The 18,029-nt window shown below is 42.4% G+C and overlaps 2 protein-coding genes across 7 annotated transcripts in view; one reads left to right on the forward strand and one right to left on the reverse strand.

Moving 5' to 3' along the window:
- Positions 1-618: 618 nt before the first annotated feature.
- Positions 619-10,186, reverse strand: dnajc11b (DnaJ (Hsp40) homolog, subfamily C, member 11b). Of its 2 annotated transcripts, XM_029432710.1 has the most exons (16): positions 10,073-10,186; positions 9,115-9,244; positions 8,593-8,666; positions 8,393-8,494; positions 8,044-8,172; positions 7,528-7,650; positions 7,309-7,382; positions 7,012-7,201; positions 6,389-6,474; positions 5,521-5,637; positions 5,263-5,418; positions 4,238-4,307; positions 4,011-4,068; positions 2,776-2,918; positions 2,563-2,692; positions 619-2,465 (listed from the first exon to the last, which is right to left on the reverse strand). In XM_029432710.1, exons 1-16 carry the CDS (start codon positions 10,145-10,147, stop codon positions 2,437-2,439), a joined length of 1,686 nt encoding a protein of 561 aa, XP_029288570.1. In that variant the 5' UTR covers positions 10,148-10,186; the 3' UTR covers positions 619-2,436. The 2 variants fall into 2 exon arrangements, with proteins under 2 accessions (XP_029288570.1, XP_029288571.1); XM_029432711.1 differs by lacking the exons at positions 619-2,465; positions 2,563-2,692; positions 2,776-2,918 and adding an exon at positions 2,933-3,411 and having other exon boundaries at positions 10,073-10,147.
- Positions 10,187-13,227: 3,041 nt separating this feature from the next.
- Positions 13,228-18,029, forward strand: part of LOC115008202 (calmodulin-binding transcription activator 1-like) — a 53,526-nt gene continuing 48,724 nt past the window's right edge. For all 5 annotated transcript variants that reach the window (XM_029431622.1, XM_029431620.1, XM_029431623.1 and 2 more), the window contains exons 1-2: positions 13,228-13,299; positions 15,395-15,490. In XM_029431622.1, the coding sequence (XP_029287482.1) occupies positions 13,275-13,299; positions 15,395-15,490 (121 nt within the window). In that variant the 5' untranslated portion in view covers positions 13,228-13,274. The remainder of the gene's footprint in view (positions 13,300-15,394; positions 15,491-18,029) is intronic.

The following is an 18,029-nucleotide window of genomic DNA, read 5'->3' on the forward strand; positions in this document are numbered from 1 at the left end:
TCTTGAAGAGAACCTGAAGAGACCTCTTCAGGCACAAATTTCAAATTTTTGTCTGCGTCTTTAAGACATTGGTGTAATTAATGTTAGCAATGCTCATTGTGATACAGCTGGTTTTCTGACCTTGGGTTATCCTGTCCCCTCATTGAGAAAGCGTTGTCTGTACTGTGGTTCAAACTGTTTCTGTGAAACTATTGTAAACTATTGTAAATAAAGAGTTACCATTTTAACTTCCTTTTTTTAACCGGCTGGTCAATTTGCAATGCTCTCGAAATCAAACAAGAATCAGATCTTTATATTTATTGTAGTCTTTGCAGGACAGAGAACATGGACTCCTTAACCATACAGTATATTTACATACTAATGTAGGTCAGTTTGGATGATGGGCTCGAGTGTAGCAGCAGGGAGCGGTCTTTCTGCTAACCTTATGGCGGCACTAGAGCAGAGGTGACCAGCTGACCTGTCAAAACACTTTATAGCACACTTAAAACAAATGAGAGACAAATGCTACAAATGGAATCTGCAAAATGGCAGCTGTAATAGTGACCCTGATACAAGACTGTTATGGATCTCACTGCAGAGACGGACATCCTTCCAACTAAATACCAAAACGTATCCATCTCAATGCTTACTGTTTTTATTTCTGAGCATACACACACCTCGGTTTTGCAGGTCAGTCACAGCAAAAATAATAATAATAAATGGTGGGCACAATATATCAACCGGACTAGTCATCTTCTTAGATATAAACTCTGGAGTTCAAAGTATACAGCTTTCAACACCACTTTCATGACAACTAGCTTCTCATACGTTTTAAATACAGTACATTTTGTGCAACCTTTGTATTCAATAAAACCGTTTAATCTTTAGCACTTTTGATGGTGTTTACAGGGGTTCCCTGTAGCCCGTGACAAAAATAGGAATAATGTACCAACTGTTGCTCTTTCGTGTTTCCTTTTGTAGTTAGTGATGATCCACACATTAAAACGTCTGTGCAACACATCTGAACAGAAAGTGCATCATAGGATATTAGATTTTCACATGTCAACATTGCCACTCTGATAAGTAAAATAGCAACAGTAAAGGTATGTTAGTGTGTGGATTATCACCTAAAAGACAGTGTGTGCATGGTGTTAGCATGTCATACATTACCGTGTATAAGAAGAGACATGGCATTAGCAGATCAATTCAATATAAAAAGTAAAAATTAAAAAAAATGGGACAGAAAATCTAATTAAAATAAATGGCACAGGACTGATGAACAAACTGAGCAAAGTCAAATGTGCCATAATCAGGAACGTCATTTTAGTGTGGCTCAGGTCAGCTCCAGTCACAAGTGACCTTTTCAGCAGCAAGCACAACCTTCATGAGGGAAAGTGTCGACCTACTCCCTCTACTGGTTGTTTCACAACAACAAAATCTGTATTCATACCTCCATTTTTGCTGATTTATTACAAATCCATACCAGTAGTTACCGTTATCATTGGCTTAATGCTGGATGTACACCGGTGAAGTACAAACCTAACCTTCACTTATTAAAAATCACTAAGAAATTTAGTCTGGGCTGCTGTTACACAGCAACAATCCATAAACACTGACGCAAATCAAATCGAAGGGGAACGTCTGCCTTTAAATTGCAATCTGTATGAAAGATTTAAGCCCGTCTCTCCTTGGCTGGATCACTACCATCAAAGAGCATCACTTTCCCTCCTAACTTCCATATCCTGACCTTCACAGATAAAAGGTTTGAGCACCAGTTTACACCTGAGCAGCAGACATGTCACTAAACACAATAAATTAGGGTGAGACATTTCAACAAGTGAACAAAAACATGAGTTACCCAATCAATCCGCTCACTGAGACATGATCCTGCATAGTGTCATTTTAAAAACATGTATTATATATTATATAACAGTATTAGATTCAAACCTACCCGGGTGATACACATACGAGACAAAGACGACAATGATATGGGGTAAAATTACAGCACGGCTCATTTGTATATACTTGACATAACAAATGTCAAGAAACATTTTTTAATTTATGCGCACTTTAAGCTCATCGTTGACGGAAATGGTCACCACGTCCGCAGTGACCGTCGGTCTCTCTGTGTAGTGCATAAATATAAAACTATGTTCAGGGCCAGTGTCTGATCTCCTGCAGCGCAGCCCTGCCAGGTGGAGCAGACCAGGAGACACAAAGGGCAACACTTTGTAGAAACTCTGAGCTGACTCCTGTATTCGGCTGAACCTTCGGAGACGGCCCAAAGGAGAGGGAGGAATGGAGGAACTGGATAAACAGATTCACTAAATACCATGACAGAAGAGGACCAGAGGAGAGAAACAAACTTATTGTTGATGTGTCCCCTCCATTCTTCTGTTGACACAAAGTCTGTTTTATCTGCATTTTGCCCTCCGGTGCGACAACAGGAGTGGGCTCCTAGGAGGACTCGGCTTCAATTCTGTGAGCTGAAAAACAAACAAAGAATACAATTTGAGCATGTAGTAGTGTGCAACTACGTGATAATAATTCTGGGTCTTCTGGGTTAAGTGGCTGCATACTAACATTGCTTGGGTATCCGTAGCGACTCAATGTCAGCAGAGATGACTTGGTGCATGACGCCTCTGAACTGGTACAGTAATTTGAGACTCTTCTCCTCTCCGACACAGGGGTCGTAGAAGCCCGGCAACCCTGCCTGCACACAGAGAAACAACTCATATGCATGCATACAGATGTGTGGACAATGAAATGGATGTAAACACACACACAAACACACACCTTAGAGGCCTCGGTGAGGATGAGTTTGGAGTCCTTGACCAGACACTGCAGAGGCACGGTGACGTCGATGACCTTTGCTTTCTCCTGCTTCTGGCTGGTGTCTGACACAAACTTTCCATACCAGGCGTTCAGGATGATCAGACCTAGAAGGTAACATACAGTTTAGTGTTCAGTGCTTTCATTTCATTTTGGGTGTGTGTGTATATATATATACAGTATGTATATATGTGAAGTGTGTCAAGTTTAATTAATTTATATAGCACTTTAAAAAGCAAACATGTTTTGCATCAAAGTGCTTCACAAAGACAGACATACATGTTTGTGCATACAAGCATAAAGACATATGTGCATAGCTGGAAATAAAACAAGATTCAAATAGAAACAGCCTTAACACAATTAAAAGCCAGAGAATACAAGTGGGTCGCCGGTTACTATCTCACACCAACAGCCAACACGCCATGGTGGGCGGATCTGAGGGGTCTGGTGGGGCTGGTGGGGTGAGAAGTTCTGAGATGTAGGGGCGAGACCAAGGAGAGATTTAAAGACAATTAGAAGGATTTTGAAGTTTATCGTGAAATGAAGCCCGAGTAAGGATGCAAGGACAGGGGTGATGAGTTCTTGTTTTTGTGATGCTCCCTGTAAAACAGATGCACGACAATGCACAGGATACCAGAGGCACTTAATGTATGAGAAGTGGACAATTATAAGTGCTATGGTGGGAATTCCTTCTGGTCAAACACAGAAGGAATGTCAAGCTGAGGCACGTTAACAACAGTTATTTCACTATGATAGCTTCATATCATTACTTCGTAAAACAATTTATACTTTTACTTCTTGGACAGAGTATCTAGAAGATGTCGTGAACACATCCCAAAAATTGACTCTTCAAATAATCACATGCACCCTCTACACAAATATAACAGGAAATACGTTAGCACACTGAAATGATAGTCTTGATTTACGCCAGTGTACACTCTGGTGTTCTGAGCACAGACTTACAAGCTTAACCCATGTAAACACTGCAGCATGGAGATGGGCTAAATCATCGTCACGTGCTTCACAGCGGTAGATGAGGGAAGTTAGACTCAGAAAAACAAAATCCTGGAGAAACAGCATTTGATGCAACCATGAGAAATGTGTTTAAATTACACATTTGGGTTTTAGCCAAGTTTTGGCTGCAAACTAAAAAGGTTCTCACCCGGGTGTAGCGTCTGTGTGTATGTGTGTTCCCTCACCCATCTTGGATTCTTCCGCTTCTATGACTCTCCTCACAGACTCTTGCATCAGCAGAACCTGCACAGGAGCCGAGGGAGTAAGAGGAGGAGGAGGAGGAGGAGGAGGAGGAGGACAAATAGAATTGGATAGGGGAGAGATTTTCAGACGAGATGAAGGAGCTGAAACTAGAAACACACACACACAGCAAATAACTGTGTGTTTGCACACTGTGAGTGTGAGTACTCACAGCAGACTCTGCCTCATGCTTTTTCTTGGCGATGTCTGTGGCCGAGCTCTTCCTCTGCAGCTCCAGGTCTCTGAGTAGCACAAAGCAGACATCAACAATCACCTCACCCACCGGGATTCACTGTGGAGGCTCTCTATGATGACAGTGCCAGTGTGAAAGAAACCCCCGGTAGTATTAACAACACCCATAATCAAAATGTTGCATCTCTGCCAAAGTGAGGGTTGTATAGTTTCCTTCAGTTGACAGACATGAAGTTTTATAATCCAACTATCCTTCATACATGCAAAAACACGTTGAATAACTGCAAAACTTAAAGGGATAGTTCAGATCTTTTAAAGTGGGGTTTTATGAGGTACTACAGCAGATAGCGGTTGGTACGGCCCCAGTTTGGAGAAGCAGAGAGGAGTACCAGCACAGGAGCAAAAACAATGTACTGCTGTGGACAAGGGCAGCAAAACTTATTTTAACCAGCTAAAAAATCAATATCAGTTTAGACTATATATTTGTATTATATATATTATTTCACCTTGCTGCGAGACAGCCCTTTTGGACGGGGAATTGAAGCAGTTATCTATGCTCTCTTTAAAACCACCAGAATGACCGATGGAGGCAGCAGCAGACCTGCAACTTCTGTGTTCTGTGAGGTAGAATTACTGTTTTTGTCAAAGGAGTCTGGTGGCTTTGAAGGGAGCAAAGATAACGGCTCCCCCTTTGGTAAGGTCTCCCTGACAGCAAGGTAAAGCGGCGAAGAATTCTAAATATAGCGTACACTTGAACCAATATTGATTTTCTTAGGTAGACCTTTTTTTAGGTGGCTAAAATAGGTTTTGCTGCTGCTCCCATCCACAGCAGTTCATTGCTTTGCTTCCATGCCTGTACTTCCTGTCTGCTTCTCCAAACTGGGGGTGTGCCGACCGCCATCTACTGAAGTTAATACACCGACTATGGATAAGTGTTGTCAAATTTTGGCAAAGTGAGATGCTAAATTGAGTGTCATTGGTTATGAGGACAGGAGATGTACTGACTGCTCTTTCTGTGCTTCTGTGTAAGGGATGACGACCAGTCTGTGGATGACCATGTAGAACAGCAGGGGTCCCACGGTGGCGTAGAAGACGGCACTAGGCAGCAGCTGATCTGTGAGGTGGACTGGAAACAGGTACGTCTGACTGGCCCGTGCCAACCTGCACAGAAACACAAGCACAAAGATGCACACACATTAGATAACGATCCAGGGAGATAAGGACCCGTGAGAGAATGAGATCATATTTTGGGTTGGCCAGTACTTGATCTTGAGTGTGACTCCTTGAGGGACCCCGATGCTGACAGTGGCTGACAGGACACTGTGTCGGCTGATCTTCCTCTCTGCTCCATATTCCACCACAGTACCAAACCAACCGGTCCTGAAAAGAGAGGAACGCAAAAATGAACAGAGACAATTAGAGTTAGGCAGCTACTGAAGACAATCACATGGGCAGTAGGACAGTCAATTATACAGCCAACAACTGGAGATTAAAATGTTTTGGGGTCAATATTTACAACATGTGAATGTTTAATTAATGTGCCTACTATGTTCATTGTCGTTTTGCTGTTTTTATCTCCTACCATTGTCTTTTATTTTCCTAACTTTGTGTTTCTTTCTTAAAAATTAGCTCTTAAAATAACATTAAAATAATTATTTTATTTATATAAAATAAATAAACATAATATTTATATAAAATGTGATGTTGATCCTCAAGTTGATGAAATCAGTCATTTGCAGGTCACATACACATTAAATGGTTTGTATAAGATGTTTGATATGTAAGGACATAAAGCCTTGTCCACACAAAACCTTTTCTTTTTTTATCTAGACATTACCAGGATTTGTAATTTGTAAAGTGCAAAAAAGCTTTTTATGTAACAATCATTTCACAAGTTTCCTGGAATAACAAGAAAATTTAATTAAAAATGACTTTAAATCCTTCTAGTCACTTAAAGAGTAATTTAATACCAGCCAGAGAAGCAATGTTTTCAGCTGGTATTAAGTTGCTTTAACGAGGAGATTCCTTCAGCTAATCAATAGAATATTATCTGTTTTGCACAGCCACATTTTTGTACACCGTCTGCCAGTTGACTGACAGAAAATAAGTCCTTTAAGACAGACAGACGTACTTCACAGAGCCTTTCACTTTAGTCTGGTCCTCATCCTGGAACTTGTACTGGTAGCTCATCATCAGGTAGGAGTGAGGCACAGCCAGCTGGAAGGGAGGTTGGGAGAGAAGTAATAAAGGATACACACATTATATAGATTTGAAAAAATAGCAAATCTCATGGTTAAAGTGGCAATAGACAAGTGTTTTGCTTTAACTTATCATTATGAAGTAAATGTTATAGAATAATGACACCATCGGTGTATAGATTGGTGTCCTGTAAGCCTGCTGTCACTATGCAGTTCTGTCTGCCACCTGGTTCAAACTCCCGGGGAAATTAGCGCTCAATTTAAGGCACAAAGCTGTGGAAAACAAAATGTCTTTTTCCCTGATGGCCTGAATAAGTCGGTTAATTTGTCTCTAGCAGTAGCTGTGAGGAAAACTGAAAGCAATCCGGCTGTCTTTGCAACAGCGCCGGCAAAAATGTTACCACTTGGAAACGCTAGGGGGGGAAAGTTGCCACATTGCACAAGTAAAATTTCAGTTACACTACAAACTGTTTTTACCATATTGACAGCAGGTACTGTAGCTGTGTACTGCACATGCCTGCCTCCCTACAGTGTATATGATTGCACTTTTGTTTACCTGCAGAGCTAGAGTGAAGTGGCTGCTCTTTGTGTCTCGGACCAGGCTGGTGGTCATGGCGCTGCTGGGCCCCCAGCGCCACTGCAGATAACCCATGGTGTTCTGGTCCAGGTGGCGCGCTGTCATCATAGAACAGCTTGGCCGCAAACCTCGAGGAGAGAACTGCAAACCGCACTGAGCTGTCAAGAAACTGAACAGAGAGGAGACAAAAAAGAGAGAGCATTAAAGAGACGGAGAATGGCGTTCATATGTCATATGGTGTATGATACTCCCCTATATAAAACAATCAGGCCTTACCACCGTTGAGTGAGATTGCGAAACACCTTCAAACCAATGAGAGGTCCAAGTATGTCTCCTGCACCCAACTCCACCTGCAGAGACAAATGCACAGAAGCACGTGTTTGCAGACAGGCAAGTCTGTGCCAAAATTACTAAAACAATCTGTATTATCCCATCCTAACATTTAACTCATGCACTTTGTAGTTTGTGTGCATGCGTGGGTATGCGTGTTTGTACCTCTCCCCAGCCCTTGGCTGATGTAACCTTTCGTACGGTCATATTAATGTTCCCCCCTCCAGTGCCATTGTGTGTAGAGAGCGAACCAGACAGCACTGCTGTGTCAGTGTTCGTCAAAGGAGCCTGAAGAAAGACAGGAAAGTTGTGTCCGATAAAACAGAGAAAACGGCAGTGAACCTGGATTAAATAAGTAACTGTGTGTGTGGAAGGTAAAAGCTTATAATAATAATAATAATAATACATTTCATTTAATGGCGCCTTTCATGGCACTCAAAGTCACCTTACATCACATAAAATTAGTAATAAAGCATAAAATCAACAAAATAAAATCAACAATAACACATACAACAGGCAACAGAGCACCAGTAAAAAAAAAACAAATCAATGAAATCACAGTAGCGCGTATAATAAGCAGCAGAGGAAAACTCAGCAATGAGTTGAAATCGGTACAAATAAGATGCAGTTATAGTAGTTGTGAATATGCTAGGTTAATAGTGAGTGTGTGTTTTGGTGTACCTCTATGGACTGGGAAATGTGCATCTTGTTGATTTCAATATGAGGAAATCCTCCTCCTGGCATCTCTTCAAAGTCCTCATCATAGCGGTCAAACAGGTCTGTGGCATCCACGCCCACGCTGATGGTTCCCTGAATAATGAGGGAGTGAAAGGGACAGACTGACAGAATTAATTAAAAACGAATGAAAAGGGATTTAGGAAATGAAAGTGGAAACCATCCACAGTCAAAATTGAGTTGTGTTACATAATGTATTCAGTAATATCTGCATAAAGGTGGCGGCCCACACAAGAAATACAGTAAAAGTAGTGAAGTTGACAGATGAATGTGGTGAAGTTGTGACTGAGAAAACCTTGGGGTTAGTTCTTTGCTGCAGCCTCCTCTCTTCTCTTTCTCTCTGCAGCCTTTCATACTCCTCTCGAATTTCTGCTGGAGTTCTCTTCCTCTCCACCATCTACACAGCATCATCACCATAAGATAATGAAGATGTGTTAATGTAGTATAATAGAGCAGCAAAACCTCCAAAATGTTTATGTTAGACAGAATACATACCTCCCAGCCTTCAACCTCCAACCCTTTCTTCCCGAAGATGTCATAGATGGCTCTGGAGTGAGCATCACTTAGCACTGAGCGGAAAGAGGGAAATTACGGTTCAGTGGAAGTAGGTGTTTTGTGTTGATGTTTTGTGTGCTTTGAGTGGCATTTTGTCTGTTTCCATGTCCTGTTTAATTTCATCTGTATTTAAAAACAAAATAATGGTAAAATAAAATGTTGAACTAAATATTTTAAATTAGGGCTGGGCAATATATCTATTTTATATCAATATTGTGATAAGAGACTAGAGATTGTCCTTAGACTTTGGATATCGTAACATAGTAATATGACATAATTGTTGTCTTTTCCTGGTTTTAAAGGCTGCATTACAGTAAGGGGATGCAATTTTCTGAACTTACCAGACTGTTCTAGCTGTTCTATTATTTGCGTTTACCCCCTTAGTCATTATATCCACATTACTGATTTTCTCCATATCTCCCAGCCCTAGTTTAAATTCCAATTACCTGAAAGTGTCCCTACCTTCATATGCCTGGTGCACCTGGGTGAAAAGCTGTTCAGCCTGGCTTTTCAGCTCTGGGTCTCGATGTTTGTCAGGATGGTAGAGCATACACAGCCTCCGATATGACGCCTTTAGCTCCTCCAATGTAGCCTGTAACAAGAGAGAGGATGGGTCTCACTTCTAAGAACTAACAATTATTTTCATTATTGATTAATCTACCGGATACTTGATAACTGTTTGGTCTGTAAAATGGCGGACAAGGTGAGGTCTTCAAAATGCTATATTTTTTGGTCCAAAAGTTCAGTTCAATTTAAAGACTACTATTTTGACTACTATCAAAGAAGACACATTACAGTAGGAGATCTTCACATTTGAGAGGCTGGAACAAGCAATTGTGTTGAATTTCTGCTTAAAAGTAACTTATCAAAATTGTTGCAGATTAATTTTCACTCAGTCCAGCCCCTCTCCAGCCTCTCCTGTGTGCTGACCATAGACTGTGGTGCTGACACAACACTGCTGCATTAATGCATGCTATTTTTTAAATAAATTTGAAAACAGCTACCAGTCCACTGACACTAAACAAGGAATTAAAAGCTAACGTACTCCCTGTAAGGCAATGGTGTACTACCTAAAGCTATCTAACGTTATCCAGATGAACGTCCAAGCATAAGTCCTTGTCAGGCCTCTCTCTAGTTTATTGAGATTTGAGAAAGTGCTCATTGGTGCAGACATATTATTTAGGCACCCACTTCTAAGTGCAAATACTGCCTGCATTCAAGTAAAGTAGATGCTGAAATATGCTGCTTTTCATGATATCTGCAGCATCCACCGGTCTGATGGTGCTGATGAAGAACACCGTTATTCAACTGGAGGGTGATGCAGCGACTGCAGACCACTTTCATAATGGCAATCTACACGACAGCCACATCGAAAGGTCCGTCAGCATTCGGCGTCGCTGTAAAACTGAATAAACCGTACCTCTTTCCTGACGTTGAGTAGAGAGTAGTAGTCCTGGTTATCAAACTCAAAATCATCATCTAAGGACGCCGCCATGTTTGCACTTGATATGGTCCCGCCCACCTTCCAATGTTCTCGAACCTCATTGGTCAGCCGTACGGCGGAGAGCGGAAGTTGTTCTGTCGCCCTCTGCTGGTTGTGTTGGAGTATGAAAAGATGTGAAATACCTCAATACAAGAAGAAAGCTTATTTCGAGGTGTATCTTTTCTTTTTTTAGGGTACAGTATTGTATTTGGCAGTGAGTTAAAGAAGATAAAAATAACAAACGTTACTTTCCTTTCTTACTCATTGAAAACAGTGGGTATGCTACCGTCTCAATGGCAAACACCAATTCTCAATGCTGATTTCTGTTTAATTCCTATAGGCTACCTAGTGTTAGTTTATCTTAATTGGAAAAAATACTTTCAAACTGTGGTGGAAGAAGTATTCAGATCTTTCATCTAAGTAGAAGTAGTAATAACACAGTGTAGACAAGTAAAAGTCTTACATTCAACATCTCACTTAAGTAAAATAACAAACTTAATAGCATTAAAATGTACTTAAAGTACCAACAGTAAAAGTACTAGGCCTATACTCATTATGCAGCATGGCCCATTTCAGTATCATATGTATTTTATTACTTATTTTATCATTTTTAATGCATTAATGTGTAAGCATCAGTAATTTTGCAGTTGGTGAAGGTAGAGCTAATTTGAACTACTTTATACTGCTCGGTAGCTTAGTCCATAATTATTTATTAATTGATTAATATCAATTAAGTATTAAGTATAAAGTAGCAGGAAATGGCAATACTCAAGTAAAGCACATACAAGTTCCTCATAATTGTCGTTAAATACAATACTTGAGTAGTACTTAATTACAGTTAGTTACATTCCACCACTGCTTTCAAGTACAATCATTTTATAATTAAGAAATGAAATCCATGTTAAAGGCAATATTTTTAATAGCCCACACAAATTAGCTTGTGTATTTAAATACATTTATAAGCCATTCACCGAATTACACTGTCAAAACATTCAACACCAACCATTGTCCATTCACTGCTTGTTAACTGTGGGTCGATATGTGTTCCCCCTTAACCTGCACACGACCTGTTTAATCTGCTTGAGAGTCTTGGGGCAAAGATTAGCTGCAGGGCCCCTATTAATGCCCTTTTTCTGCCCCCCTCTCTGCATTTTGTACATTATTCATGTTACCTAGCCCCATGCTTTGATGTGTGGTAATTTGATAAAACATAAATTGATTAAGGAATATGGAACATGTAAACATTATCAATGAATTAATGACGCTCTTAGATTAGGACACTGGGCCCCTCCTTAGGACAGATCCTCAAGATCAGTTAATAAAGCAGGACTACCTAAGTCATGTCAGTTGATATTGTCCTTTGATAGTGCATATTCACAAACAAAGTTACAGATTAATTTCTGTAAATCACCACAAATGAATTGCCACTATGGGCCTTTCGTGGCTGTTGGGGGTCTGGGCCCTGGGGCAGTTGCTCATTTTGCCCAATTAGTAATCCAGTTTTGTTTCCTGTCTTCAACCTCTAATGCTCTGCCAGTAAAATGTTCCTCATTTTACTTTCATCAATTGTTGCAGTAATGGAAGACGTAATCAGATTTGTTATGTAAAAGTATCAACACCACTATGTGTAGTAGTTAATGTAGGCTTTCTATACTACTCAAAATAAGAGTTTGGTTCTATATTTTTCTTCATTCATGTTACAACGTAGTTTCTATTTCAAATGTGTATCTACCAAACTTAAAGCTGTGCATTGTAGGCTACAGTTTTCTTATTTGAAACGGCAATAGTCCTGCTCGTTTGTGCCTGCATCATCGTTCCTTCCATTAGACAACGTCACACGATTTTAAAGGTTTAAATTAAATCGATCTCTTTTATTTTGGCTACATATCTTATACTTGTTCCTCATTGTCATTCATCCGGTTTGAACTCTGTCGATGCCAAAAGCCTTGTGCACCTCTGCACTACGAGGCTACGTAGCTGAAGAAGAACCTTTCAAAAGCTTATTTTTCCGTGAAGCGTGTCTACGGAGAGGATTGTCTCTGTCAAACACAAGGCTTTGGTGCAAAGGCAATATTCTACCCGGCGGCACAGAGTGACAGTGTGGGTTTGAAGCAAGAACATACTGGTCCTGCTTGAACCCCATTATTTAGAAGCGATAGAATAAAACGGTAGAATTGTAAATACCTTATCAGTGAGAATATTGTGTTTGTCTCGTTAAAAACTTCCCGTATAAATATTACAGCAAGGATACAACGATCCTGGTGAAACCAAACTAGACAACAAGGGGAGGCGGGGGGCATGTTTTTCATTTCACCCTATAAGTTTTCACTTGACCTATCATCACTTCAATTCAATAACACTGCTCAAAGAAAGCAGGTAGTGCACACAGCTTGTGTAGACGCGTGTGGAGCTGTCCTTTCAGCACCGCGAGCTTCAGCACCACAGCGAATGACAGCACCCGCCAACCCATCTAAAACATCCAAGTCTCTTTCAGGCACTTCTGGTGATTTAGATTCAAGAGGGGTTCATAATTTATGGCGAGACACGACCGTACATCGCATTTTGTCAACAGTGGATTTGCATGTGAAGAAATGAGCGCGCGCGTTGATACGTGTATGTGTGTGTAATGTATTGTGTATTCCTATGTTGTGTGTGCGTGTGAGTGTGTGTGTGTGTGTGTGTGTGTGTGTGTGTGTGTGTGTGTGTGTGAGAGAGAGAAGACGATGATGAGCATGATGATGATGCTGTGGGAGGCTGTCAAGGTGTCCTCGAATACAGACGTCGTTCAGTGACGTGAGAGGGGAGAGAGAGCGAGGAAGAGTGCGCGTGAACGTCAGGGGGCGGGGCCAACGGAAACAAACGGAGGGATGGAGAGTTCCGCGAGTCACCATCACGGATCCCCGCTGTCAATCCTCACCGTTTTGGACCAATAGTCTCGCTGAACGCGGCAGGCTCGCCCCCCCCACCCCTTCTTCTCAGCCCCGCCCCCCTCCTTGAGCTGTCCTCTCTGTGCACGCGCGTGGTCCCCCCCACCCCCCTCCACCACCACCACCACCTCCACCACCACTAGGTCGAGTCGAGGAGGAGGAGGAGGAGGAAGAGGAGGAGGAGGAGGGATGAGGCGCGCGGCGGAGGGGAAATGGCTGCCGAAAACAAGCCGGAAGGTAAGAGAGAAATAACGGTTTTTATTTGAGGTGGCAGAGTCCTGCTACTCGGGGTTCAGTCGAGTCAATGTAGGGACGGAGGCATAGAGGGGGAGAGAGATAACGGCGGGGCTTTCCCTTTCTTCTAGCCCGTCCCGAAAACACGGACGCTGGTGCTGAACCAGCGGCTGTGTGGAGCACGGTTAACCGACAGCAAATAAATAACGGAAGGAGAGTTGTCCCGTCGATAGGCTCTGAGTAAGTCGGGATAGGGTAGTTTTTTCACCGTCCGAAGCTTGCCAGCGTTTCCCCTGAGCACAGCTGGTTTATGAGTGCTTTTCAATCGTTTAGCATAAAAGGGATGTGGATGAGAGAGGATGAGAGTGGTTCACCCTGAAGGAATTCAGATGCTTTCTCTGTGTGTGTGTGTGTGTGTGTGTGTGTGTATGTGTGTGTGTGTGTGTGTGTGTATGTGTGTGTGTGTTCATCTGTCTCTGTATCTATCTTTAAGCATAAAAAAGACCATTGAATCGTATATTTCCTTTTCCTGACATGCACGCAATCTCCCGACCAGCTGTGCATTTATTTAGTCATCATCCAATGTTGTCGTATGTGTGTGTGTGTTTATGTTTGTGTTCATTTGATGTGTGCTTATGATTGCCACGGCAGTGAAGGTGAGAATTTGGCTGCATTCAGGGAGAGGGGGGGAGGTGGCGTAAGCTATGTGTGTCAGTTTTAGGTCATATCTTGTATGGATGTAGTTTACATTTTTACTCCCTCGGCTAAACTCTCCGGGGTCATTATTGTCACACACAGCTACCATTTCATTCAGAGCCTCCTGACTGTTTTTTATTCTTCATGAATTATTTAAGAGGTGACCAAAATCACCATTGCAATGTCATCTCCATCTCAACTCATAGGTTAATGACATCTCTATTTCTAACTCAGTGTGTTTTGACATTTGTTTATAAACATCCCCTGGTTTAGTCTGCTCTATGAATAGTTTTAGTTTACCTGCCTGTTCAAAGTAGATATCACGCATCACTGTTAAGCCAATAAACACCACATCTGAATGTGTTGTTGTGAATGACATGCAGTTCCTTATTAACTTAAGAGCTAAAATGAAACACAGAACAGCATCAGTTTTATTATCGGACTATTGTTAAATGATTCTTCTGATCTCTACCTCAGCAGAGGGATACTGAGAATGACAGGAGGAATCTTTAACCCTCTCTCCATTAGGGAGCGATGCTGAGCAAGATTTATTTAACAGGCAATTATTGGATAACTTTGACTACGCAAGTATCATACATTTGAAAAGCACATGTTCAGGTTTACAGCACTTAAAAGTCATACAGAGAAGCATGCAAGCGAGCATGCGGCGTACAGCCAGAGGCAAAAGGGAAGGCCGTGGGTTGAGAGTCCCGTTGCGTGAAAAGACTCAAACTGTAGATGAGACAGATGGCCCATAGACAGATCAGCAGGCACTGTACCACATAAATATAAAACCACCCCCCTGCCTATACTGTACCTTCACACGCACATGCAAACAGACTCACGCAATCACAGTTTGAGGGTTTTCTGTCCATTGCCCCCTCGGTGTTATGTGTAGAGACGATGTAATAATTTACGAGCCTTAGCCGTGCTGAATGGAAGCCAAATGAATTGCAGGGCAGGAGACAGCTATCCACGCTTTCCATCCCCTGGCAGATGTGCGTGACGCTGATCAGCAGTGTACACCAGTGGGCATGAGAACAACATCCACCATATATCCTGGAAGACCATCTCCCTCTGCGCTGGTTGGTCTACTTTGTATCATAGCAACAGTGGTCAGGGAAACAGAGAAATGATGAGAGAGAAGAGAAACTAAATCTTGGTACAAGTTAGTCACACACATGGAGGCAGTGTAACTACTGTGGCCAATCGATCAGGGGACACAATGGAGGCAAGTTAGTGGATCAGAAAATGGATCAGCCCACATGCATATCACTTGGAGTTTTGTTTCTGGGCTTTAGAGTAGGAAGAACGAGGTGAGGTGTGTGACTGCCAAAGAAACCAAAGTCTTGAGCGTCTCCTAAATATCTCTCTGTCTTTGTCTCTTTTTCTCTCATTGTAGGACTGAAGAAGATAAGAAATCCAGAGCGAATGGTCAGGATTGCCGTTGGTTACACCGGACACACCCCTCCCAAGAGTGACGACACTGACGCCAACAGTAAGAGACACACAAACACTCTTCACACTGTTTGTGCGTACACGCACACATTCGTCTGTAGCGCAGGGTGACTCTGGGAGCAAGTATAAAAGCCTTCTGGCAGAATGATGTGATGCGGGAACTGAGGTCTCCTTCTCATCTGCTCTGTAACAGATCACACTTACACATACACACACACAGTCACACGTACACAAAACAAACACACACTGTGTCTCGGTGCTGAGACGTCATTCCAATTCGGCTCTGTTACACATCATGTTTATTCATGCCTGCCAGTACAGTATTAGTGGGCACACACATACACACACACACACACACACACACACACACACACACACACACACACACACACACACACACACACACACACACACACATACAGTACTGCACATAGCCATAGAGAAGGCAGGGCTTACTTTGGCTATCAGTTGTTTATTGTCATACCTAATCTGTACACACATGGCATTATGTATCTATAATCCTCAATGGGCCTGGTTAAACTAAAAGTGAGATGGAGTGTGTAATCTGGGGTCGCCGCATGGTCGTGTATGCATGCGACTTCCTGGGCATGTGTGTGATTGCTGCGATGTGTTAGAGGGCAATGATTGCTTTGATTGGTTATTGATTTCTGAGGACATGACGCAGATAAATGTCTCTGCCTCTGTGTGTGTGTGTGTGTGTGTGTGTGTGTGTGTGTGTGTGTGTGTGTGTGTGTGTGTGTGTGTGTGTGTGTGCGTGTGTGCCCGTGCGTGTGTGTGTGTGTGTTACGGGGACAACTTGGAGGAAAAATAAACAGATGTGAGGGGGAGAGGACAGACATGCTGCTTAGTGAGGTTTTGGTGTTGGTGGGGGTTAGGGGTATAGAGGGAAAGTATATCAAACCCCCCGAACACCCACTCACTCACCCCCCCCCCCCCCCCCCCACACACACACCCAACCCCTTTTTCATCTCAAAAGGAGCAGATGGCCTCATACCTGCACCAGATCCTCTTATTTTGTTAAAAGGGATTACAGCAAAATAGCAAATAAAGAATTTAGAGAGAATCTAAAAAAAAACAATGCAATACAATAGAACAGAGAGTTCTGTTTGGGATGGCTGTTTAATATGAGCTGAGACTTCCCGAGCCTATCCCTGTCTCCTATCTGTTCTCACGTCCCAGCTGGAGGATTACTGGAGGAAAAGTTTATCAGCAGAATGATAAAATTAGCATGCACGCCCATCTCTCTATCCCTTCCCCCCCTCCGCCCCCTGCTCTCCCTCTTCCTCTCGTCTCTCCCTCCCTCTTCCTGCACTCTCGCTCATCCCATGCTATGCTCCCCCCTTTCTTCTCCCTGTCCTGGCTCTTCCTCCTGCCCTTCCACCCTCCCTCACCATCCCTCTATCTAGCTGCTGTGCAATGAGCCTTTCTTTCTGTCACATTAATTTCATCCCGAAAAGGGGGAAAATGTGAAAATTTCCCCTGACGCCTCCTAATATCAGTACGGGGAGAGTTAAGAGTTGCATTTGGAGCGTTTTTCTCTCTCTTTACTGAGGAGAGTTTTATAATTAACTGACAGCCATCTCACAAGGGCATTGGCTTGTTTCTGTGTTAAATATGGAGATGACAGTTTTATGAGGTAAAATATTCATCAGTCGGAGGCCGCTCTTCTGTGTGATTCCAGTCTAAATTATGGCATTTGATAGGCAACTAAAGCAATGTTTCACTTTGGTCGAACATTTTCACTTTTCAGCACGTAAACCTCTATATGACTTAACGAGCCAGAAGTTCCACATTAGCATTCAGGCTTTGGACTCCTTTTACTAGATTAGTGAGTGATCTATGTACAGACAGAAATTTGTGGCTTACTGCAGAGGGACTCACAAGAAGCTGCAGGTATTGAGACTGTTTTATTATTTCAAATATAAATGTGAACATCCCTGAATTTACATATTTAAATGTGTCTTCCCCGTGTCCCAGGATGGTTCATTTTCCTGGGTAGCCAGAAACGGAAGAGAAGTTTTTGCCCCATGTCACACCACAGTATAGCTCCACTGAGAGCCATTCGGAACAGATGGAAAAGACGATTGCGACAGTACCCAGGCTGAATTTTTTAAAACAGGGACGCATTTGCTGGTTCAGGATTGTTAGAAATACAAGATACAACCCTTTAGGGTGTAAAAGCTCATCAGCATTCAACAAATCTGCAAAGTTGGTCTTCCATTCCTCGTCAGCGGGGAGAGTAAATGTGAGAATAGATTAAGATGACGCTTGTGTCCATGAAGGTGTGCTTTGAAAGGGATTTCGGTACCAAGGTCACTGGTAAAAAATGCCACTCTGGGACAAATACTGTGTTACTCTGTTCTTTGATCGGCAGTCACTGTGTGTCTGTTAGCATGTATGAGCGTGTGCATGTGTGTGTGTGTGTGTGTGTGTGTGTGTGTGTGTGTGTGTGTGTGTGTGTGTGTGTGCATGGTGTTTATGTGTGTGTGCCTACGCATGTGCAACGGGCTTGTTTGATGTGGTGGTTCTGGTACATTTCAAAGGCGAGGCTCTGATGA

The sequence above is a fragment of the Cottoperca gobio genome, chromosome 5 (assembly GCF_900634415.1).
Source record: "Cottoperca gobio chromosome 5, fCotGob3.1, whole genome shotgun sequence".
NCBI classification, from domain to species: Eukaryota; Metazoa; Chordata; class Actinopteri; order Perciformes; family Bovichtidae; genus Cottoperca; species Cottoperca gobio.

Coding starts and splice junctions, on each gene's coding strand:
- dnajc11b (XM_029432710.1), bottom strand. CDS start 10,147: ATGGCGGCGTCCTTAGATGATGATTTTGAGTTTGATAACCAGGACTAC. Junction 8,173..8,392: donor AGCAAAGAACTAACCCCAAG/GTTTTCTCAGTC, acceptor CTCATTATTCAG/GGAACCATCAGCGTGGGCGT. Junction 2,919..4,010: donor AGCGGAAGAATCCAAGATGG/GTGAGGGAACAC, acceptor GTTACCTTCTAG/GTCTGATCATCCTGAACGCC.